Source organism: Protopterus annectens, chromosome 4.part0 (assembly GCF_019279795.1).
Source record: "Protopterus annectens isolate FY-2018-M chromosome 4.part0, PAN1.0, whole genome shotgun sequence".
NCBI lineage: Eukaryota > Metazoa > Chordata > Ceratodontiformes > Protopteridae > Protopterus > Protopterus annectens.
The window spans coordinates 790,543,846-790,567,988 of NC_056733.1; the positions used below are offsets into that span (position 1 = coordinate 790,543,846).

The 24,143-nt window shown below is 44.8% G+C and overlaps 1 protein-coding gene across 1 annotated transcript in view; it reads left to right on the plus strand.

The window, feature by feature from the left end:
* PIWIL1 (piwi like RNA-mediated gene silencing 1) overlaps window positions 1–24,143 on the plus strand; it is a 949,244-nt gene that overhangs the window by 149,199 nt on the left and 775,902 nt on the right. The window contains exon 3 of the mRNA XM_044069793.1: window positions 19,612–19,715. Within this exon, the coding sequence (XP_043925728.1) occupies window positions 19,612–19,715 (104 nt within the window). The remainder of the gene's footprint in view (window positions 1–19,611; window positions 19,716–24,143) is intronic.

Here is a 24,143-nt window from a genome sequence, read left to right on the forward strand (position 1 = left end):
AGAAATCTTTTGTGATGAGGTGTGCCATGTAGAAGGATTTCCTGACTACTGTGGCGGTGATTATCAAAGGAGAGACTACTGTCCACCTGTGTCCCAAGGTCTCATCTTACTTTCGGTGTTAAGTAGACTACCACCTATGTAGTAGCTCATGGGTACAGAGTTTCTACCAAAGGGGATGACAATGCACTTTTTAGCATTGAGCTTGAGGCCATGGCTTTGACACCAGGCATCTGTCTCAGTGAGGCCCTTTTGTAGGATGTCCACATCGTTAGGAGTTTCGATTATGGCTCCTGGTTTGCAGTCACCTGCAAACTTTGTTGGCCGAAGACCTTCTGTGTTAGCCTGTACTTCAGAAAAGTAGATACCAAACAGGAGAGGACCCAGGACTGAACCCTGTAGTACTCCACTTGTCACTGGTATGAAGTCGGATTTGGAGTCTGCTACTTTCACAGTGTGGGTTCTGTCAGTGAGCCAGTTGGCAACCCATCTTGTGACATAGGGATTTATACCTAGTTTAGTGAGTTTATAATTCCAGAGTGGGGGATGGTGTCATAAGCCTTGGCGAGATCTAGATAGGCTGTTTTGACCACCTTACCCTTGTCTACGGCTTTGGTGACTGCTTCAAAGAAGTCTGTCAGGTTTAGGAGACATGATCTGCCTGTTACAGACCCGAACTGGGTGGGGTCCAGAGTTTGGAGATTGTTGATGTCTTTGTTTATAAGTTCCATGGCCTTGCAGACCAGGCTCGTTAGGCTAATGGGGTGGTAGTTCCTGGGGTCCGTGGTGGCTCCCCCTTTGTGGAGTGGGATAACTGTTGCTGTGTGCCATTCAGTGGGCACAAAGCCTGAGGTGAGGCTATGATTGAACATGGTGCTTAGGTGGGGTGCCAGTTCATTCTGTAGTTCATGTAGAACGCAGCCTGGGATGTTGTCAGGTCCCATGGATGCTGTGTTCTTGGCTTTGGAGAGTGTGGTTTTTACCTGTGCAGCAGTGATTACAGGAACTTTGCATTCTTCCAGTATAGAGATGGGCCTTTTAGGGGGTGTGAGAGGGGTGAAGTTAGCATTGAACCTATCTGCCAGGATGTTGGCAATATCGGTTGGTTCTGTGTATTTAGTGCCATTGTGCTGTAACTCAGAGCAGATCTGAGTGTTGCCATTGAGATTCTTGACATAGCTATAGAATGCTTTGTGGTTGTCTTTAGAATCAGTGGCGATTTTGTTTTCGTAACTAGCTTTGGAGGATTTTGAGGGATCTCCTCATCTTACTGAGGCTGACCAGAGAGTTCCTCCAATCATGGGATTTTACTCTTTTTTGCAACAGTTTCTTTCTTCTGTTGTAGAGTTTATGGCAGGGGATCACCAGATTGGCTTTCTTTTTTGGGAGGATAGCATCTTGGTTCTGTTAGGGATATAGCATGATCCATGCACTCGTGTAAGTGCTTATAAAGTGCATTTGTGTAGGGGAACCTTCTCCAAAAAAAGATGGTCTGGATTAGTGCTAAAGTTATACAAATAAAACTAGATTCAGCAGGTCCGAATTTAGTCTATGCTACAGCAAACAAGGCGTACAAATTTCAGAAAGAAACCGTTCAAATAAGCAGGCACAATAAGCCTTTCACCAAAAACTCCCAGCTCAGAAGGGCAGAATCTACCATATCCTCCCACAAGAGTGCAGAGTGATTGGTGTATTTGAGTTTCCCGCGTTTAGCCATCATGTTCTACCCCTCCCATTTGTGAACCGTTTAGCACTCTTCAGTTGTAGTTTTGTGAATGCTTTTCCTCCTTAGTTTTTAGTTTTTTGGGGGTTTTCTGTAGTTAGCTTTTTGTCTGTGTGCTTTTGTGTGTGGACACACTCAGTGCATGACTTTTTCTAGAGGTTTTTGGCTTGGACTTGGGTTTGTTTTTGTCTGGTGAGATGTCTGAAAAGCCATCAGGGTTTAAGAGGTGCTCTTCATGCAGTCGGAAGATGCCAGTCTCCAACTCGCATGAGGAGTGCCTTAGTTGCCTTGGCATCTGCCACAAATGCTGCATTCAACTTAAGGGCCCTGGTTGAGTGCCAAAATAAACTTCTCAGTGGAAAGGTCAGGGGGATCCCTTGGTCAGAGTGTTCGACCAAGCAGGGCCCCTCAGAACATAAGAGAAAAGCTAGCTCTTCCTCCTGTTCTGGGGAGGTCTCTGGTAAGAAACGTGTAGAGTGTCTGATCCCAGGTCTCCATATCTGACTCCAGATTTAGTGGGGTCAGATCTGAGGATCTTGGATCCGAAGCCTTCCACAGAGTCGGCTCCCAGATCCAAGGCCTCTGGATCGAGGCCTTTGGATCTGAGCTAGAGCAAACCTGTCGCTGATCCGATCCCATCGGATCCGAGGGATGCGAGAGCTCTTCCCTCGGACCCTTCTGTTTCCTCGGATCTGATACAGTCAGATCAGAGACCCATGTCGGATCCTGTTGTTGTTGAGGACCTTCCCTCAGATCCTTCATGAGGGGATCATTTGTTTAGCCCTTCACATAGGAGCCATTCCCCGGACCATCGGAGAAGGCCCTCTGGGTCCTGACACGGGTCTGCAGCTAGGTCCTCTATTTCCTCCTGATCCTCTAGAAGCATCCTTCCGACATGGACATAATGATGCTGTCCTTTTTGAAAGCTCGGTTGAGTTGAGGACTTTGGCTTCCCAAGCCCAGAGGAATGAGGAACCTTCTCCTACTCCCCAGTTATTTTCTCCTCATCCGACAGCATAGTGATTGGACTTAGGGGAGCCAGTGCATGGCATGGAGGCGATGTGAGTTTCTGGGACTCCTTTTGATCCTACCCCATCAGAGTCTATGGCTAGTTCTGCTCCCCTTCCCCTGGGGCAGACGTGGCCACCGGTACGGGTCGTCACCCTGGAGTCCTTGGGGGGGGGTGGGGTTCAGGCCTATATGTCTGCTTCTCTGCCCCTCGGTGCTTTGGCCCTTGATAGTTCTGGTCTGGCCTTCAGAGGGTTGGAGGTGCTGGCAAGGTCTGCTGCTTCCTCTGTTGTGTTTTCTGTGGGGGAGGGAGAGGGGTCTTCATCCAGTCCCTCTGCATTCCGGATGGTGAAAAGAACCTGCTTTCTCTCCTACCAGAGTAGCCTCCCCTGCTCGCCAGGCTCCATCCCAGCCTCAGATTTTGAGCGGACACACTCGTCTTGGTCATTCCATTCAACCTATCCGGGAGGGTTACCCCTATTGGGGTCCTGACCTATCCCCCCCCCCCCCCGAGCCTCCCGCGGAGGAAGTTCCTTGGAAGAGGACATGTAAGAGGAGACATGACTCCCAGATGGAGTCTGTCACGGAGGACATGGATATCGATGAAAGGGACAGGTCCCCAAGGTCACTGCCCAATGAGGTCTCTTTTGGGGACATTCTGCATACATTCTGCAGATTAAGGCCAGGGGCGATTGTTCTGCCCGGCTCCCATCCTTGGAGGAAGCAGTGTTTCTGGGGGCTTTTGGTACGGGCCCATCTTACCTCTTGGGTATCACCCCCCCCCCTCCCGTTGACCCCTTGATCAGTCTTATTGCCAGCAGAGCTTGAAAGGAACCTGATGCAGTGGTGCCAGTGTCAGTGTGTGGACAAGTTTTTGAGTCCCCCTTCTGACGAGGCTTTTTGGTCCAAGGCAGTTCTGGTTGATGCGATTGTGGTAGCTGCCGCCTCCAAGAAAGAGCTGGCGGAATGGAGTTAATCTGTCCATCCTCCCAACTGAGAGCCGAGAATGACTGGCAGATTCAGAAAGTAGGTGTTTGCATTGGCTTCGTTCAGTCTGCGAGCCTTAAACTACCTGACGAATTTCACCCGTCTTCAGAGAGATTTGATAAAGGAGCTTACCACTTCCCTCGGAGTCCATGTCTGAGGAGAACTTTAAGACTCTTTCTCCCAAGCTGGCAACTCTCACATCCATAGCTTATTTGTCCATGAAGTTGATATCCAACGCTCCAGAGGGTACCCCTAGCTGGCAGGCACAGGCATTGCCATCAGGCGTCATGCCTGGTTTAATTTATGGGAGTTTGCAGAGGCCTTTAAGGCGTTGTCCACCAACACTCCCTTCGATGGTTCATCTTTGGACCAAGTGTTAAAGAAAATTTGACCCACAGTTAACAAGAGGAGAAGACACTGTCGGCTGTAGGGATCAAGTTCTCTAACCCCACAAAGGTCCTTTTCCAAGACCCAATGGGGGGAGGAAGAAGATGTGGTTCCATAAGTCACAGTCTTCCTTTCAGGAGGCTCAAGAAGATTCCCCTTCCAAGGGACGGAGGAGAGGTTTCAATGGTCGATGCCACCCTAGGGGCAGAGGAGGCCTGCAAAACCAGGCCTCCACGGAAGCTTTCTCTGAGAAACCCTTTCAGTGCCCCTGAGGTGTTGCCCGACTGTCCCTCCCTGGAGGCAGTTGGGGGGTGTTTATCTTTGCACCCTTCGGCCTGGGCAAGCATCACAACTGATCAGTGTGTGCTAAAAACTATATCCAGGAGCTACTGTATTCCCTTTTCTGACCCTCCGTTGAAAAGTCTCCCCGACTTTCCACTCAGAGTGAGTTAGCCAATCTAGAGGTGACCGACATTCTGAAAAGAGCATCCAAAAGATCCCCACAGGACAGAGAGCATCCGGAACTTACTCCTGTTTTTTTTTGGTATCCAAGAAAATAGGAGACCTGTGTCCAATTCTGGACCTAACTTAAATCTATCTGTGAAGAAGTTGAAGTTTCGGATGATCACTGTACAGTTCATTGTGCCCCTTCTGCCGAAGAACCACTGGATGTGCTCTTTTGATCTCTAGGACGCTTATGATATCAAAATAGGCAGTCCAGGAGATTTCTCCACTTTCACCTATTAGCCGATCACTTCCAGTTCAGAGCCGTGCCCTTTGGACTCACCACAACCCCTGGGTGTTTACCAAGTGTATGGCAGTGTTGGTAGTTCATCTCAGGCTGCAGGGATTCCAGGTGTTTCCCTGTCTCAATGATGGTCTCCTCACAGCTCCCACATAGCAGACTGGTGGAGACCATACAGTTTCTTCGTCTCTTTGATCAGCTGGGAATAACAGTGAATTTTGGTAAGTCTTCCTTGACCCCATCTCAACAGCTAGAGTCCATTGGCACTCAGTTGGACACTACCTCGGGGATTGCAGCTCTTCCTCTCTGGCGCGTGCTTCTTATCCAGTCTGCTGTATAGTCTCTTCTGGAGCAAACTCATCCTTCAGTTTCATTCGTTCTAAGGGCTCTAGGTTCAATGGCAGCAGCCATTTATCTGTTCCACTGGCCAGGTATTACATGAGAGTTCTGCAGTGGATCCTGGCAGTTCAGTGGTCCGCTCTCTCTCATCCAATGTTAGTCCCTATATGGCTCCCTGCAGTATGCTAACGACATCTGTCATGGTCGATGCGCTCTCCAGACCTCCTAGCAGGTAGGTCTTTTTCCTCCCCCAGTACCAACGGCCACGATGACCACAGATGCTTCCCTCCTAGGGTTGGGGGGGTACTTCCAGGGGAAGATTGTCCAAGGGACATGGTCCCAGTCTGAGACCAAACTGCACATAAATGTTCTGGAGATGAGCGCAGTCCTTCTTTCATTGCAAGCATTTCGGGACTGCCTTCTTCTAGGGACAGTAGCAGTTCACAGACAAACATGGCTGGCGTGTAGTACATAAGTAAGCAAGGAGGCCCATGTTATCTGCTTTGTTGCAAGTGCATGAGGGTTTGGGAGTGGGTGATGTCCTCAGGGTGCTTTCTCCTTGCAACCCAAATTCCTGGAGCATCCAACATACTGGCAGACAAGCAGAGTGGGGCTATTTTGACCCCTCACAAGTGGTCCCTGAACCCGTTAGTGGCGACGCAGATATTCTGTCGATGGGGCCAACCGAGCTGTGATCTGCTTGCTTCCCCTGTCAACCACAAATGCAGCAGCTACTTCGCCCTGATCCCCCCCCGAGACGGGGAGTCCCCCAGGGCCGCTCTGACTTGCAGTTGGCCTCTGGGTCATCTCTATGCCTTTCCACTATTACCATTAATTCCAAGAGTTCTTCAGAAAGCAAGACACCTGAGGACGCAGTTGATCCTCATTGTTCCTTTCTGGCTTAAGCCGGTGTGGTTCCCTCTTCTACGGTCTTATCTGAAGCACACACACACCCCCCCCCCTTGGGTGCTTGATCCAGTGCTGACAGCTTGGTTTATCCGATTCCAGTGATTCTTGTTAAATCCAGGCTTGCATCCCCTGTTGAAGGACATTATCTCTGCTTCTCAAAAATTTTCTACCAAGAGAGTTTACAGAAGTGGAAGAGATTCGCTAGTTGGTCTAAAGGTCGGGATCTGAATCCATTTTCGGCTCCTATTTCTGACATTCTTCTCTTCCAGGCTTCCCTTTTTCAGGAGGGTGCTAGTTTCTCTGCAGTCAGTCTAGTTGGCAGCAATTTCTAATTTTCATCTCAATAATGAACCTATGTCCTCTTCTTGCCTCTGCAAAGCTTTCTTGGAAGGTGACTTTGTTGCATCCTCCAGTCAAGGACCCTTCACTGTGGGATCTTGCTCTGGTGCTGCAATCTCTAACTAGGCCCCCCTTTTGAGCCTGCTGCATCCTGTGACCTCAGATTTCTTTCTTGGAAGGCTGCTTTTTTGGTGGCGATAACTTCAGCGAAAAGTGTATAGGAATTGCATTACCATTAAGCCTCCTTATTTGATATTCCATAAAGATAGTGGCCTTGAGAGTCCTCCTTTTATGCCAAAAGTGGCACTGAAGCAAACCTAATTCTATTTAACTCCCAGTGTTCTTTCCTAATTTCATTATGCTAATAAGGAGAAATACATTTTGCATAACTTAGATGTTCGACATCTTCATTTTTATTTGAACAGAACTAAGTCTTTTCGTCTCTCAGACCAATTGTTTGTGGCCTTTTCAGTCAACAGGAAGGGCCAAGATGTCTTGAAAATGACCATTTTCTGTTGGATTTCTCAGTGCATTTCTTACATGCACCCCTGTAGTTTTCCTTTGCCTGGAGCAGTTAGGGCTCACTCTACCAGGTCAGTGGCTGCATCAGCTGCCTTCTCAGCTCGTCAGTCCTTGGATGACATTTGTGCAGCGGTAAGTTTCTAAGTGAAGGGTTTCATTTGGCTCCACTGTTCTTTGGCTTGTCCTTCCATGAGGTCGACCGAGAATGTTGGGTAGCTGGGGATTCTGAACCATACATGATGAATGGTGACTAGGTTAACATCAGATTAATAGTTATTTGTGTTATCCGTAGTCACCATTCATCATGATCCCACCCTCCTTCCCTCCCCCTTCCTGTGGGATTGGCAGAACTTTGGTGGACCTTTTCTGGTGGCAGGTCTTCTCTGTCTGTCTTCTTTCTCCATGGCAAATGCGATCTGAGGGGTTAGAGGGCAGCAGCGCATTAGGGGAGAGGAGGAGCTTGAGCTAAGCTGTTGTCTAAGTTTGCTGGCTTGAATCTGATGTCTGATCCTAGACCCATATGTACAGGTAACACAGATACCAAGTTATGGTAAGTACATAACTATTTTATAAGCGAGTACTCTGCTGGACTGATCTGTTACATGTTTTCTGTCTATGCACCATCATATTAGGCTCTCCAAGATCTTTAAACAGCATAGGTTAGTGTGGCTGACTTGGTTCCCCTGGCAAGGACCATGGGTAACTGTGGACAGCTCTCCTTTGGGGTGGGTGGGGGTTTTCAAAAGAAAGAATGTTTAAGGTGCCTTGTCCAACACAGAGGTCAGTCTTGACATCAGTGTCCTGGAGATGGATGCCTTTCATGATTGCTTCCCCACTGGTGTAAGTGCTGTGTTGTCTGTTACATTAATAAACGAGGCAGAACTTGGTCCTACCTATTGTCAAGAAGTCTTGATGGTGTGGCAGTGGGCGATGTCTTTCCAGTGTTTTCTCATTGCAATTCACATCCTGGGAAAGTCCAGAATCTTAGCAGACATGTTGAGCTAGTCTTTCCGGTCATGAGTGGTCCTTCAGTCCGTAAATAAGATCATAAGCCACTGGGTCTAGGTTCATAGGTTCATATGTTAGTACTAGGCTAACTGCCCTTGCGCGCCATTTTAAGCCTAGCCAATTATCCCCTGTGAGATTCAAACCCTGTACCTTGTGTTTGTAAGGCAGACACCTTAACCATTAGGCCACCCTCCCTGCTACTGTCTGTTTGCAACCCCCAGTGTATTCCCCCAAGGGGCAACAGTATACATGGCCCTGGGACAAGTATAAGCTTACACTCCAGATGTCTCTTATTGTAAAGTTTCTTTAGAAAGTGGCCTGCTGAGGCAAAAATTATGTCATTGCCCCTTTTTTTTTTTTCCTCAGCAGGTTTGGTTTTCCTCTGTTTGGCCTCGCCTAGTATACCTACCCTAGGTTCTTGATCCCCATTACAGATCTTATCTCTTCACTGCATCAAGAATCACCTCAGATATAAAATCTCTTGACTGTACACTTAGATGTTCTTCATCTCACATTGCTGCAGTCCTTACATATGGGTAGTCCGCTGTCCTCGGTCGGCCCGAATATCAAAGCATTAGGCTGACGTCGGTCAAGGCGCTTAAGACTGACATCAGGACGTCAGGGTACAAATGCGCATGACCGACGTCATATCCTCAGTCTTTTTTGCCGCATGGTCCGATGCAGAAGCAGCGTTGCAAGTGCCGTTCGGCGTTCTGAAATTTTTCGAATTCGGAGTTTCAGACCGAGTCAAAGTTGGCTAAGTACCCCGTTGGGGAATATTTTAGTTTTTTCTTGCCTCAGTGGTTTACCGGATGTCAGAAAAAGTGAATAACTGTATTTCTTGTGGGAAACAGATACCGCATAGGGATTATCATTCTTTGTGTATTCCTTGTTTGGGGCCTGAGCACGACGTTGTTGGGTGTCGCTTTTGTGCTAGGTTCAATAAGCGCACTATTAAGCGAAGGTTAGATTGTGCTAGGTTGGTCTTCGGGAAGCGGTGCAATTATAATATGCCGTCGGATTCTCCGGCGCCCGCTTCTTCGAAGAAGCGCAAAGACAAAGCAGCTAAACCCAGGCAAGAAGAGTCGTCCGTACCGGACGCCGGTTCTTTAGAGGCGTCAGTGGAACCGGTGGTTCCGACGGAGGCTTCTCTGGAGTCCCAGGGGGAGACTTTGATATTGCAGGATGTGGCCTCTCAGGAGGCAGGTCAGGCTGAAGGGGCTTCTCAGGTTACTGTACTCCCCTCCCTTCCTAGGGTGGTTAGGCCCTCTCTTTCTGTTTCCAAGGCTTCTCCCAGAGGCAGGCCAGGTTTAGCTTCTGTTGGTGTCACTCCTAGTTCAGCAGGGTCTGTGCCCTAGAAGCACATGCTTAAAATGGCAGAAGATTTAATTACTTTGATTAGATGTTCTTTGCCCCCTCCTGATAAGAGGCCTAGGGTGGAGCCAGAGTTGGGGAGTTTTGAGCAGGCTTCGGATGTTTCAGAGTCTTCGGCTGAAGACTTGCAGGAGTACTCTCCTTATTCTGATTCTGATGCAGATGATTCGACTCCTTCTGCTTCTCCTCCAGAGGATTTTTCTTTTTCAGAGACTCTTCATTCCATGAGGGAACATTTTAAGTGGGAAGGTCAGGACTTCTCTGATTCCAGGAAAAGGCTTAGGGAATTTTTGCTTTTACCCCAGCATAGGCCCTTGGCCATACCCCCTGTTCTGGATGTTGTGGAAGATGTGTTTGCAGAGGCTTCACTTAATCCTGATTCTTTGCCTCCTGCTCCTGTTAAACCGGATAGGTATTACAGGGTGCCGGAGGCTCATAAATATCTTTATAAGAGTCCTAGGGCGGACCCAGAAACTGTTAGTCAGGGACCTAAGGGTGTCAAGGCCTCTGTTGTAAAAAATCCGGTTCCTCCAGATAAAGAGGCCAGAGCTTTGGATAGATGGGGAAAGAAAGTCTATACTTCTTCCACCTTAGCTATGAGGGCTTTGAATTGCCAGTTTCACATGTTGAAATATCAAAACTATCTTCTTTCTCAATTGAAGTCTAAGGTAGATGCTCTGGCGGAAGGCATTGAGTGTAAAGAATTACAAGATTTGGTACATGTCTCTGAACAGGTGGGTAAGCATTCTTTACAATGTGGTTTTGATGCTGTACAGGCCTCGTCTAGGGTGGCTGCCACTGGTTCAGTTCTTCGCAGGCACGCCTGGCTGAGGGATCAGAATTTATCTGACCATGTTAAGACAAGGATTTTGGATGCTCCTTTACAGTCTGATGTGTTGTTTGGTTCACCTGTGGAGTCAGTCTTGAAGAAAATGGAAGACAAGGCTAAGTCTATGCAGGCTGTTAAAGATTTTTTGCAAGTTCAGCCTCCGAAGTTTAGTAGGAATTGGCCTGCTAAAGGGTGGACGTACCCTTCTTATGATTCACAGTCTAGGGGTAGATCTAGACGTGGTAGGGGCAGAGCTCAGAGCGCCTTCAGACCTAGAACAGGGAGTTCACCTGCACAATCTTCGGGTGAGGGCAGGGGCCAGTCCTTTCGTAAACAGGCCCAATGACCTACCTTTTCAGCTGCCAGATCCTTCTTGCCTGGCAGCACCTTTGGGAGGAAGGTTGGCACTCTTCAAGGAAAATTGGAGTTTGATTACCCAAGACAGATGGGTATTGGATATCATACACCAAGGTTACAAGTTTTATTTCCATACCTTGCCTCCTTTCAAAGGCATGCCGGACGTTCCTCCTCAGCAAAGACTAGAGGTTCACAATCAAATTTCTCTGCTACTTCAAATAGGGGCCATACAACCGGTCCCTCTGCCAGAAGTGGGCCTAGGATTTTATTTTCGCCTGTTCCTAGTACCAAAGAAGGGGAACACGTGGAGACCAATTTTGGATTTATCTATCCTCAACACTTATCTGGACATTCCCAAGTTCAAAATGTTGACGTTACAACAGCTTTTACCTCTGCTGGGCAAAGATCACTGGATGGTGACTCTGGATCTCAAGGAGGCTTACCTTCATGTTCCTATCAGGCTCAGTTGCAGGAAGTATCTGCGTTTTCGGGCTGGGACTTCTCATTATCAGTTCTCTGCATTGCCCTTTGGCTTATCTACTGCGCCCAGAGTGTTCACGAAGGTTCTGGCTCCAGTGATAGCTTTCTTCAGGCTAAGAGGAATACAGATCTATCCTTATTTGGACGATTGCCTGATTCTGGCCCAAGGAAAGGACGAACTTCTTCAACATTTACAATATATGATAGCAGTGCTAAGATGCCTGGGGTATTCTGTGAACGAAATAAAGTCCAGTCTAGTACCCTCTCAGGACATGTGCTTTCTGGGTGTGAGACTGAATACAGCATCCCAGATGGCCTTTTTGACCCCGGACAAACAAAAGAATCTTTCTCTTTACTTCCATCAATTGTCTCATCAGTCCAGGCTGACTGCAAGGACAGTCCTTCAAGCCTTGGGTTTCATGGCATCTTGTATTCTGGTGCTTCCCAATGCCAAACTGCATTTGAGGAAGCTACAATGGTATCTCAAAAATGTATGGACACAGCACTGCCAAGATATGGACACTGTCATTCAGATAATACCTTGCATTCAAAAGGAATTTTTGTGGTGGGCTCAGGAATGTCACCTAAACAAGGGACTCTCTGTGACCCGGCCAGAGGCGAGTCAGATTCTAACGACAGATGCCTCAGACAAAGCTTGGGGAGCTCATCTAAATGGAAAGTGGGTACAAGACATGTGGCCTGTCTGACTTCAACATCTACATATCAACTTGAAGGAGATGTTAGCAGTCCAATTTGCATTAATAGCTTTCAAGGATTTACTTCTTCCAGGGCAGGTGTTGGTTCTAACCGACAACACAACTGTCATGTGGTACATCAACAAGCAAGGGGGAACACATTCTTATCCTCTATGCAGACAAGCAATGATTTTGTGGGAGACTGCTCTGTTTACAGCTAAATCTTCAGGCAAGGTTTCTGCCGGGAGCACAGAACTCCTTAGCAGATGTGTTGAGCAGACAAATTATGGATCCCCACGAGTGGAAATTGGATCCTCATGTATTTCAGAAATTGACAGTGTTATGGGGAACTCCAGACATAGATCTGTTCGCTTCTCCACTAAACTACCAGCTGCCAAAGTTTTGCACAAAAAGGTTTCATCCCACAGCTTGTAAAGTGGATGCTCTCTCATTCAGTTGGAGCAATCTTCATGTGTATGCCTTTCCACCTCTGCCTCTCCTCCTAAAGGTACTTCTGAAGGTCAGACAGGACAAGCCAAAGATGATTTTAATAGCTCCAGATTGGCCTCGACAGCACTGGTACCCATTACTGAGAAGTCTGGTACGGGAGCCTCCATGGCCTTTGCCTTCGATTCCACACCTGCTGTCTCAGGAGAACAGTCATTTACTCAATGTCAAACTTCACTCTCTACACCTAACAGCCTGGCATATTCTGTTTTAAACCCTGGAGGGTCTCAGCTTCCACAGCAAGTTTTGAATGTTATTTTGGAGGCCAGAAGGCCTAGTACAAGGAAAGTGTACGCAGATAAATGGAGGAGATTTTTATTTTGGAGTACAGCAAAGGAATTTGATGTTTCTAAGCCTAATTTAAGTGTGGCTCTTCAATATCTTACTGAGTTACTGGACAAAGGTTTGTCCTTCTCCTCTATTAAGGTTCATGCTGCAGCAATTTCTGCTCACTATGACTGTGACCCACCATTGTTTTCTCATCCTTTGTTTAAGCAATTCCTTAGAGGGGCAAAGAATATAAGACCCCCACGTAGAGCTCCTACTCCTGCTTGGGATCTCAATTTTGTGTTGGAGAAACTCACTCTACAACCTTTTGAGCCTGCAGCTACTGCCGAGTTGAAATATTTATCATGGAAGACTGCTTTTTTGTTGGCCATTACCTCTGCAAGAAGGGTTTCTGAATTACAGGCCCTTATGGCGGTTGAGCCTTTCTTAATTTTCCATAAGGATAGGGTATCTTTGCGTACTAATCCTTCCTTTATGCCTAAAGTGGTTTCTAGTGTGGCGTTAAACCAAACTATTCATTTGCCTACTTTTTATGCAAACCCCCAAAATAAAGGGGAAAAGATTTTGCACACTTTGGATATACACAGGCAGTTGTGATATTATTTGAGCAGAACTAAAGGGTTCAGGCAGTCTCAGCAGTTATTTGTTTCATTTGCTTTGGGTTCTCAGGGCAAGCCTGTTTCAAAACAAACTATTTCTAAGTGGATTGGGTTTTGTATTGCTTTCTGTTATTCCCATCATGGTAAGGAGATTCCAGCTGGGATTAGGCCTCATTCCACTAGGGCTACTGCCACTTCTACAGCTTTTTACGGGGTGGCAACTAAAGATATTTTGGAGGCAGCTACTTGGAGTTCAGTGCATACTTTCTCTAAGCATTACCACCTTCCACTTTACTCTAAATCTAGGGCTGGTTTTGCCACTGCAATTTTACAGGGCATTTTGGCAGCTCCTAATGCTTTATAGTTTTGCCATCCTCCCTTACCTCTGCTTTGGGATTCTACCCATATGTAAGGACTGCAGCAATGTGAGATGAAGAACATAGTACAGTTTTGTACCTACCATAAATGTAGATGTTCGAAGATCCACATTGCTGCAGTCCAATTTACCCTCCCTCCTTCCCCTCTGTAGTTAGGGGCGGTTGTGTGGTTTGGGTTGTAAATATTGTGAATATTGTATATATTGTACATATGATTAGTGCAAGGGTGGTTGGTTGTTTTTTGCTGTCTTTTGGTTTTGGCCTTTCTTTTTAGGGTCTTCTGACATCTGGGGCAAGAAAAGACTGAGGATATGACGTCGGTCATGCGCATTTGTACCCTGACGTCCTGACGTCAGACTAATGCGCCTTGACCGACGTCAGCCATATACTTTGGTATTCGGGCCGACTGGGACAGCGGACTACCCAAGTGTTAGGACTGCAGCAATGTGGATCCTCGAACATCTACATTTATGGTAGGTACAAAACTGTACTTTTTCTCCACTTTCAGTTATGGCCAGAAATCCAAGGTTTTCTTCCAGAATTGTACAGATAGTCACCTCCTCCTGGAAACCATTTGCTAGGAAAAGCTGTAAAAGTGAAAAAGTTTCACTATTTGGTCTAAATCACTCCTCCCACACCTTTGCTTTCAGTATTGGATTTCCTAGCGGGTCTCTGCTATTTGGGGACAAGTTTCCAGTTTTTTTGTGCGAGAGCAACATGCTTCCATTGCTTTTTTGAGGAGAGAGACACAAAGCATTCTTACAAAAAGAGGTCACTAGACTCCCATAGGAGTCCCCCTCACCGGAGATATTGATTTTGAAGGAGGAGAGGAATCCACTGCTGTCTTTTCCACCCAACTCACCTGATTTTTTTGTCTGATCTGACAATGCCACTTTTTTTTCAGGTCTTCTGATCCAGACCTCAGGCTTTTCTCTTACCCATATTTTCCCTCCTCTCCCTACAGTACTCCAGATCTCGTTTGCTGCCTGCAGTTTGAGGACTCAGACCTCATTTTTCAGGTAAATGTGTTCTCTTTATAGAGTTATTGCATTAGCTGCTTACATTATCCTTTGAATATTTTCTGCCTGCATACTACATCCTGTGCATCCTTTGGCTGCACCATCCTTCAGAATATTTATTTTTCCATGAGACTACTCTTTAGAGTGCTAGTAGTTAAGGAGTCTGTTCCATCTGTTGATTCGGACAAAAAGACAGCATCGGATATGAGTTTGCATACTTGTCATAGTGCTAGATATATATTCTGTACTTCCATGTAGCTGAGCTTCCTACCCACTGTCCCCCTTGCATAAATTGCCACTTTGTGGCTCTGTACTGACTTCACTGGACCTGTCCAGAGCCTTGTCTTGATGTACAGCTTGGAACTTTGCCTTAATATTTTCTTTTTCTTATTGCTCTCCTTCATTGTTTTTTAATGAATATGTTTAGAATGCAAGTGAGCACACTTTATTTGAGGGACAGGAGAGACTTATGGGTAGCTGAGAAGCCTGATTGCTGAATTTGAGGACCTGGAATAAAAGATGCCAATGTCATCTGGCTGGGTATGATAACCCATCTGTTGAATCAAACAGAAGACAGCACAGATCTAGCATTTTCGGAAGTACATAACTTTTGATCTAATGATATCGCTTCCATCTGTCCTCAAAGGATAGGTTACCTGATCCATATGGATCTGATATCAGCAGGTTTTAGACTTTGGATCCAAGATGCAGGCTCCTCCCCTTGTCTATAATTCCCTTCTGCCAACTAATACCTCAGATCTTGTTTGCCAGTTGAACTCAACAGATGTGCATCTCCTTGGCTTAGTGCTTTGGCAGATAGTGAAATTTTTTGTCCATCAGCATTAGTTAGTGTTGCATTTATTTCCTTATCTTCAAATTTTTTTTTCTGATCTTATTCTGCATCCTTCTATATATATGTAGTTTAAAAAAAGTCTCGTTTTCTCTGTAAGCTGTTTTTGGCTTAATTGAATGTTTTGTCAGGATACTTCACTGTACAGGTTGTGTACTTCAGGATTTACAAGTTTTTTATATTTTGGTGTCTTCTGTGCTTGTGCTTGCCCCTTTACTTCGTTGGGATGTGGGACAAGGCTTCCAGATTTAAAGAAGTCTCTTGTGACCTCAAGATTCTCCCTCTCCAATGCACAATCTGTTTTTTGGGCTGCACACCTTGATGAGGATTGTTTTGCTTGCTCTGATTTTGGGGCTAGAGTGCTCTGACCAGTGATTGAAACTCAGATTGAAGGGGCTTCTCTCTTCCTCCACAGGAGAAGGTAACCCCTCACACTAGTCTTCCTTTCCTGCCATTAAGATGCCTTTAGATAAGGACAAAGGGTTAAGAATAATTAAAAGGATAAGGAGGCATCTTGGTAGAAAAGTTCTGAAAATTACAATGAGAAGAAACTTTAAAAAATGGTCCCCTGATTCAACAGGGCAATCAGATCCATTTGGAGCCAATTAGGATAAGGTCTCCTTCCCTACAAGTTCTCCCCTAAACTGTTGTCTCCCTTCTTACTGGCAATATCTTTTTCAAGGATTTCCAGACCACCTCCTATAGCCTCCCTTATTCAGTTCATAAGCAGATGTGGACAGGATAATGAAGTTCCTGAGGATCCATATCTAGCTGGGGGGGGGGGGGGTCATTCCTGCACCAACCACTGTTTGAGGCTCAGGAGCTGCTCCCCCTCTTCTATGGATGACATTCCTCCTCCAATCCAGCCTTCAATTCCAGTGATTGTGGATCATTGTGCACCCAGAGGGTTGCCTGTGTCGAAACCAAAAGACTTGGGTCCCTTGGACTCGGAACTTTCAGTTTCTCTGATTTGATTTGACTCCCGACTACTTCAGATCTCAGTGAGTCCTGGAGCAAATAGAGGTGCACTGATGAGTCAAGGTCAGCTCAGATGTTTAGATCCTTCCACTTGGCGAGCAAAATCTGTTGGTAGCTTGGTTCTAGTGTTTGCTTCAGAACTGAATTGGTTCTCAGGACATGCCTTTGTTGGGCTCTTCAGAGCCTACATGGTCTACTTTGGGGCCAGATTTAGCTTTGGTCTTTGAGAGAGTCCTCTCTTAAGTCCAGACAGTAGGCATCTCTTCCCCACTTGGAGCCATCCAGCTTTGCTCCTGTCTGGGGATTGCAGTCAGTATGGAAAAATCTAAGTTTGTTCCTGTAACAACAGTAGAGTTTATTGGGGGCCCACTTGGATATGCTGTTGTAGACTGCCAGATTGACAGTTGAGAATTCTCACCCTTTGATAGCAACCCTTAGCAGTGCTCTCCCATCAGAAGCCTACCAAATGCATATTGCAGCTGTCTAGATCAAGGACTCCTATCACCCTAATTCCTGAGGCAAGATTTTACTTGAAGGTTTTGTAGTGGACTCCTGCAGTTTCAGTGGTCAGTGTGGTATCAACTGATGCACTTTCCTATTTGCCTCATCAGTGTATGAAGACAGTATGGTAGTAGTTGGACTACCCCCTAGTCTCCTTTTTATTCTGCTGCCCCCGCAGGCCACAGTGAATATAGATGCTTCCCAGTTAGGGTAGGGTTCATGTCATGGAAAAGACAGTCCATGGCACACAGTCCTCTTCAGAGGTCAGTTTTCATATCAGTGTCTTGGAAGACCCCAGAGGGTGTGATTTTGATCCAGGCAGACAATGTGGGTGGTGTGATAGATCAATAAACAAGGGAGGGAGCCATGTTCTTATCCATCATGTTTAGAAGCCGTGAGGGTTTGGCAATGAATGATGTCATCCTAACACGTCCTGGGGAAATCCGGTGTTTCAGTGGACAAGTTGAGCAGGTCAGTGCTTCTCGACTGGTTTCCTCAATCAAGAGGTAGTTGATTGTATTTTCAGCCACTGGGGCCAGCCTTGCTGTGACCTGTTTGCAACTCTCTCTCCAGCACCAAGTGCTAAAAATTCTTTACCCTGACCCCCCCCCCCCACCCCCAAGAAGGGGAGTCCCGATTTGATTATCTAGTCCATAGTTGACCCCTAGGATTTTTGCATACATTTCCTCCTCCTGTTCTCCTTCCAAAGTTTTTGTAGGAAGCAGTGTGGTGCAAGGCAAATGTAATCCTCTCTACTTCCTTTTGGCCTTGACCAGTATCGTTTCCCCATCTCTGGCCTTACCTGATATGCTTACCTTGGGAGTTTGATCCTGTTCCGTACCTCGTCTCTCACTCATCCAGATGTAACACCAATGACGTTAGCCACATGGTTTTCCAGTCCCATTGAAGACCAGACAGTCCAGGCTTTCATCCCAGGTTAAACATATCCTGACGTGTTCTCAGAAACCATCCACTAGAGAAGTTTATAAAAGAAAATGGAAGACGTTTTCTGTATGAGCAACTACCATGGATGCTTTCTGGGCCTCTCTCCTTGCTATTTTAGATATTTTAGCCAGTCTGTTTCATGATGAGTCTAGCTACTTCAGCATTAAAGGTCCAAATGTCTGCCATCTCAAATTTCCCCTTTGGAGAGAAGCAAACCCCTATTATTTTTTTGAAGTTGCCCAAAGTGCCAAGAGGTACTTTTCATCAGGCATTGACGAAACTCACGTTTGAACCGGCTGCAACCATAGCATTAAAATATCTTTCATGGAAGGCTTTTTGTCTGGTGGCTATAGCCTCCAAAGAATTGTAGAACAGCAAATTTGTAAACCACCTTAGCTGATCTTTATTTAAAAAAAAAAGATAGGGTATTACTTAGAACTAACCTCACTTTTGTTCCCAAGATGGCTTTGGTGTTTACCTTGAATCAAGCTGTTAATATTCCTGTTTCCTTCCCAAGCTTTTCCAGTGAAGAGGAGTACATCTTACATTTAATGGATGTTCATCTACCATTGAGATACAGTCTACATCATACCAAAGCTGTAAGGAAGACAGACCAACTCTGTTTCCCTTTCCTTAGAATGGGAAAAGGAGTTTTTAAAGTGACTCAATCCAAGTGGCTATCTGAATGCTTTTCAGATTTTGTGGGAGAGAGGAGTTGCCCTGTGATACCAAAGTTCACTCTACAAAGGCTAGGGTAGCTACTTCTATAGCCTATTTTTCAAGGATTACTATTAATGACATTAGTGCAGCTGCTACTTTGGTCCACTGTACATACTTTGTCTCATTACAAGCTGGACTTGTATTCTAGGTCTAGGGCTTCTTTTGGTTTTGACCATTCCTTAGAATATCCTTCCATGAAACCTCACATGTTTTAGTAGCAAAATAACCGCTACAAGAAAAGTCTGTAGAAGTGGAAAAGGTTTTCCAGTTTGGCTTCCTTCAAATGTCTAGATCCTGTTTCAGCTCCTGTACCTTCTATTTTGGATTTTTTGGCAGATTTTTTTCAAGAACAGGTACTTCTTCCACCACTGATTTTCAGCTGGCAGCTTTATCCAATTTTCATTAGGGAACGACTCATTCTCCTATTGCTTATTTGAAGTTGTCCAATATACCCAATCATTGAGAGAGACTGAAGAAAATGCTGATCTTGTGTTATGGTAAGTACATAATTTTCTTATGGGAAGTTTACTTAACACAGATGTACTATCTACTAGTATTACAGAAGACTGTTGTTATGGCAAGGTCACCTAGTAAATACTTTTTTTTCTTTTTTCAGTAGCTGTATTTAATCTCAGAGCATGATTCTTCATGATGTATGATAATTCCTTGGACAGTATATTTGTGTACCCATTAGTCCTCTCATCCATTTTGGTTTCTAGCACCTTTGCCAGACTACCCAGCTATTGTTAGTCTTTGGTGACTGGAATAATGTATCTTTACCTTTGTGTCATAGATGATCAGCAGCACTGAGATTTTTACAGTACTTGGACTAACATAAAGCAAGTATTAGTACTGTATGCACGGCGAGCGGCATCATTTTATGATTTACCGCTGCCTGTTGATGCCTCCGTTATCACCGCCATCATGACAGTAGACTTGAGCATGTGACTTGATTCTGTTTTGTTTTACTAAAATAATGAAATCATTAGTTATAGGTAAACCAAATTGTCTAGTAGTATTGGACGTTTTGAGCATTTTTTTACAAATATTTGTCTCTGAAAAGTTATGAGAAGTAAAGCTGATCCTGAAATGCTTAGTTGTGATGTCACTTTTTCATGTGTATTTCAGCTGAAGCAGTTGATGGTAGTTGGTATTGATTGCTACCATGACACTACAGCTGGAAGAAGGTCAATTGCTGGATTTGTTGCAAGTCTGAACCAGGGAATGACTCGGTAAGCAAGAGCTGGGTTTACTTTCAGCTGTACTGTAAAGTAGCATTTTAAGGTGCTGTTAGAAGCATGGCAAGTATGATTTGATGTATAGTCACTTGAAGTATGTATGTAAAACATTTTGCCTTATTTACCAGAAGTAGCTGTGTGTTGGTAATAACCAGAAAACCTTATTCTGCTTTCAGAAACTGTATAGGCCACTTGTTCTTGCCCTTATTGACCATGGCCATGAAAACAATAGATTAATTCTTAAAGGCCTGCCTCCATTGCTCCCGAGTTATTGTGCAATTCTCGGTCAGAATTTTGCATTTTCAACAGCATTTGGTAACGCCAGAGTACCTGGCCATTGAACACAAGAACATATAGTGCTTTTAGTGCATTCCCTGAGCCTTCTGTCTTTTTTTCCACTTGCACATTTTCTGGATTTCAGCCCTTATTCATTATTATGCGGATTGAATGCTTAAGCATTGTGAGCACTGAAGTGGCTTTAAAATTACCTGCTCAAACATAAACCAGTATTTTTTGAATGGTTTCAGGGAAGTATATGATACTAATACAATAACTGCTTCAAATGCCAAAGGTGTTCAACAAGGTTATCTGATGTCAAGGAGACTGGAAACATTATTCCACTTTTCTGAATTTGATAGTTGTTGGAAGCTTATTTAGAGAGCATCAGGAGTATTCTAGTTTGCTGTCTCTGTGTAGGTCAGTGTTCACCAGCATGGTAATATTCAGAGGTCGCATCCTTGCTGGAACTTTGGAAAGCTATGTCCAATGTGTGGTTGGACCCTAACCCTATCTTACACTAGTATGTTTTTTCCTGCTGCCTTTGTCAAAATAAACTAAACCCAGTCCTACAGTAAAATAGCAACATTTGTCACTAAGTCTTCAAATAGGACCTATCGCTGCTTAGCCCTAAACGGCTAGATTGGTTTAAATTACCCAAGCAGCTCACTTAGACCCAGGTGCTCCTAGTCCAGAAATTAATATACAAACTAAAACAGACTTACTACACTTATTGCAGTTGTACACCCCTGCTAGGTCACTTTTGATCTGAAAACAAAATGTTCCTCATTACCTACAAACAGCACCTGTTAGCAGGAGCCTCTGTCTACTCCAGCTATGTAGTCCACTCGTGGAACTTGATCAAACATACTAGCAACCTTTCCAGTTTTGAGACCAATCTTAAAAAAAAAAAAATCTGGCACTTAGATCTGCACCTCCACCACCCTCAAAAGATGACTGAACATCTACTCACTATAACTGTAATTTTTCACTTTGAATTCACTAATACCTCCATATCTTAGCATTGTAATGGGCTAACATCAAAAGAAGCTTTCACTTTAATGATAAACTACTCATGTATGCTGTTATACTTACTCAGCTAACACTTAACTTCCTCTCTCATGTCCTTCCATAACATTCTTATCTTTCTAATAGTCAACTGTCTGTCCATGTTCTTAATTTTGCCCTCCTGCTTATTAACCCTCCTCATCTTATTCTATTCCTCTGTCTGTTTTTGCAACGGAATACTCGTATTTTTTAACTCCATCTGTGAATAGAAATAGTGTTTTGAATGTGTTAGTTTACTTGACATATGCTCTCCACTTCTGAAAAGTGTCTTGCAGTACAAATTTTTTATCACAGTTTTCTTAGTATCGTTGAGCACAATGTATCCTGGTAATATTTTGTAAATGTATTTCAATCTGTTTGCATTTTATCTGTTGAATATTGTCTCCCCTTGTATACAATTACTTATCAGCTACTATAAAATGTGTGATTGTGTGTTTTTGTTGAGCCTTTTTCCCCAACTCCTCCTAAAATGTAAAAATGTAAATCTGTTGTGGGGGTTTTCTCCCGTTGTGTATAATTACTCATCAGTTACTGTTTTCCTTCATGCTGTTGTATTTATCACCTAAGGGTTCTTTCACCAAGGATAGCCAGCATCTGGCCACTATACCAGAGCCTTTACACCCTCCTAGTGTCGTATCTCAGCTGTTTACTTTCTGCCAGGTGTAAGGCATAAAGGTGGCATATGCATGCTGGATACTCAGAATTTCTTTGCTGCCAGTCTGAATGCAACAATTTGAATGTCTGTCAGAATGCCCTTTGAGCTGCTTTCTACCGAGCAGTTTTCAGATAAGTGCCTCGCAGGGGTTCCTTTTTTCCTTTGTGTACTAAGGATTGTTGTCATCCGTGAAAGGTTCATAGGTGTATACTAGGCTAACGACCACTAGGGCCCTTAGAAGTGTAGCCATCCAACCCAAATGTGACCCACAAATTTGATTTATATAGAGGGTGATTTACTGACTGCCTCTGTCAGTCAGTGACATAGGAGCCAGACGAGGGTGGATTTCCACTTTACTCATCCTTTGGTCCAAATTGCGCTTAAATAAGGATAGAGAGGAACTCTGCTTCACATGGATTGGGGGGGGGGGTTGTTCTAGAGAATGGGAATTCTCTGAAAAACATATGTCAGTGCAACATGTCTTATTTATGTTGCAAACAAAATTAGGACATTTAATCTAGCAGTTCTGATGATTTTTGTTTTGCGGATATGCAAAATGTTCATCAGAACCAGGTCAAGGGATGCCTTGTATGCTAGGCAGAGGTCATCTCTCAGAAGTTTGTATGATACCGAATAGAGTGTCGGGCTTTGAGGTGATCAGATTATTAAATTGTTTAGTCCATGTATTCTTTTTGTAAGGATCCTTTCTGGATGTTCGATTCGCTGCATGTGCCTAGTCGGGTACATACCGAAGGGTGCATTATACTCTCTGATGAGGGCCGAGTACAGTGGTATGATGACCTCTCTGGATCTAGATGCCATGTCCTTGCTTATAGGTTGATCACCATAGAAAGATTTTCTTACTACCTTGGGTACATGTTGTTCAAGGGCTGGGACACTATGTGCGGGACTTCCCCAATTCCAGACTAGTGAATCAACTTTTAAGGTTGTTTCATTTATGATGTAGTTACCAAGGGTGGCAGACTTCCCAAAAGGTACCACAGTGCATTTCTTGATGTTGAGTTTTAAGCCATGGCTTTGGGACCAAGTGATTGTGAGGGTGTTCTCATCTTGGGGGGATTCAGTCACTGCTCCAAGTTTGCACTTATCTGTGAGCTTTGTTAGGCAGAGGGATTGACATTGGCTTTGACATCCAAGATGTAAATGGCAAGAGGACTGGGCCTAGCAAAGAGCCCCTGGCCTCTGTTTTTGTGGCTTCACTGATTCTAACTTCCTGGGTCTTATCAGTGAGCCAGCTAGCTGTCCAGCCGCATGTTATAAAGGAGTTTATATCCAGTTTTGTACGTTTGTTAATGCGAAGTAGAATATTGTATCAAAAGCTTTAGTCAGATCTAGGTAGGCAAAGTGCACCATTTTCCCTCATCCATTGCCTTAGTGACCTTTTCAGTGAAGTCCACCAAATTCTGTAAGCATGACCCTCCTTTGACAAAGCCAAACAGATGGATCCAGTGTCTTTGTTGATAATTACCATGAAAATTGTTTGCATGGCTTTGCAAATCAAATTAGTCAGACTAATGGGTCTGTAGTTTACAGGATCTGTTGAAGGACCCCCTTATGAAGGGGGAAGACTGTCACAGTCCTCCATTCAGGTGGCACAAAGCCTGTTTTAAGAGTGTAGTTAATGACTCCTGGGATCCGTATAAGTTGCAATTTAGACTATAAGGTATCCTTTGATGTTATTGGGGCCCAATGAGGCCGTGTTCTTGACTTTAGTGAGTGCAGCCAGTACATGTTCCCTAGTTATAGTTGAAAGTGTTGTGTTTGAGGGTATTGTTGGAGGAATGGTTGGGGTGTGAGAGGGGGTAAAGTTGGAACTGAATTTGTCTGCTAACAGGTTTGCTGTCTTGCCAGGCTTGGTGAGTGTGGCACCATTAACCACTGTACATTGCTGAGTGCTGCCATTGAAGTTTCTGGTAGAGCTGTAGAAGGCCTTATGGTTATCTTCCACCTGGGTGGCTTTCTTAACCTTAGAGTTGGCTTTGCTTGACCTAATTAGCTCTCTTAATTGCCTATTTCATTTGAAGGAAGAATTTTAATCTTTATGGGCATTACCCATCTTGATTTTTGCCATAATTCTTTCCTTTTGTTATATATCTTGTTTAGTTTTTGGTGCCACTAGGGCAGTTTGTTTCTGAGGATAGATGTTCTTCGTGATTCACTGTTGCAGCCATCACGTTTGGGTTATCCTTGCCAGGGTAGCCCTTGGCCGGTCCGAATACCAGAGGCTTAGTATTTCTTCGTTGGTTGCTGTCACTTCAGGACAGATGTCAGGGCATCAGTATTATAAAGTAAGGCAGCCGACGCCATTACATCAGTCTTTCTTGCCGAGGAACCCGAAGCAGTTCGCATGAGTGCCGGTCGGCCGCTACCTGAGTTTCGTCTTCCGAATTGAAGCTGAAGTC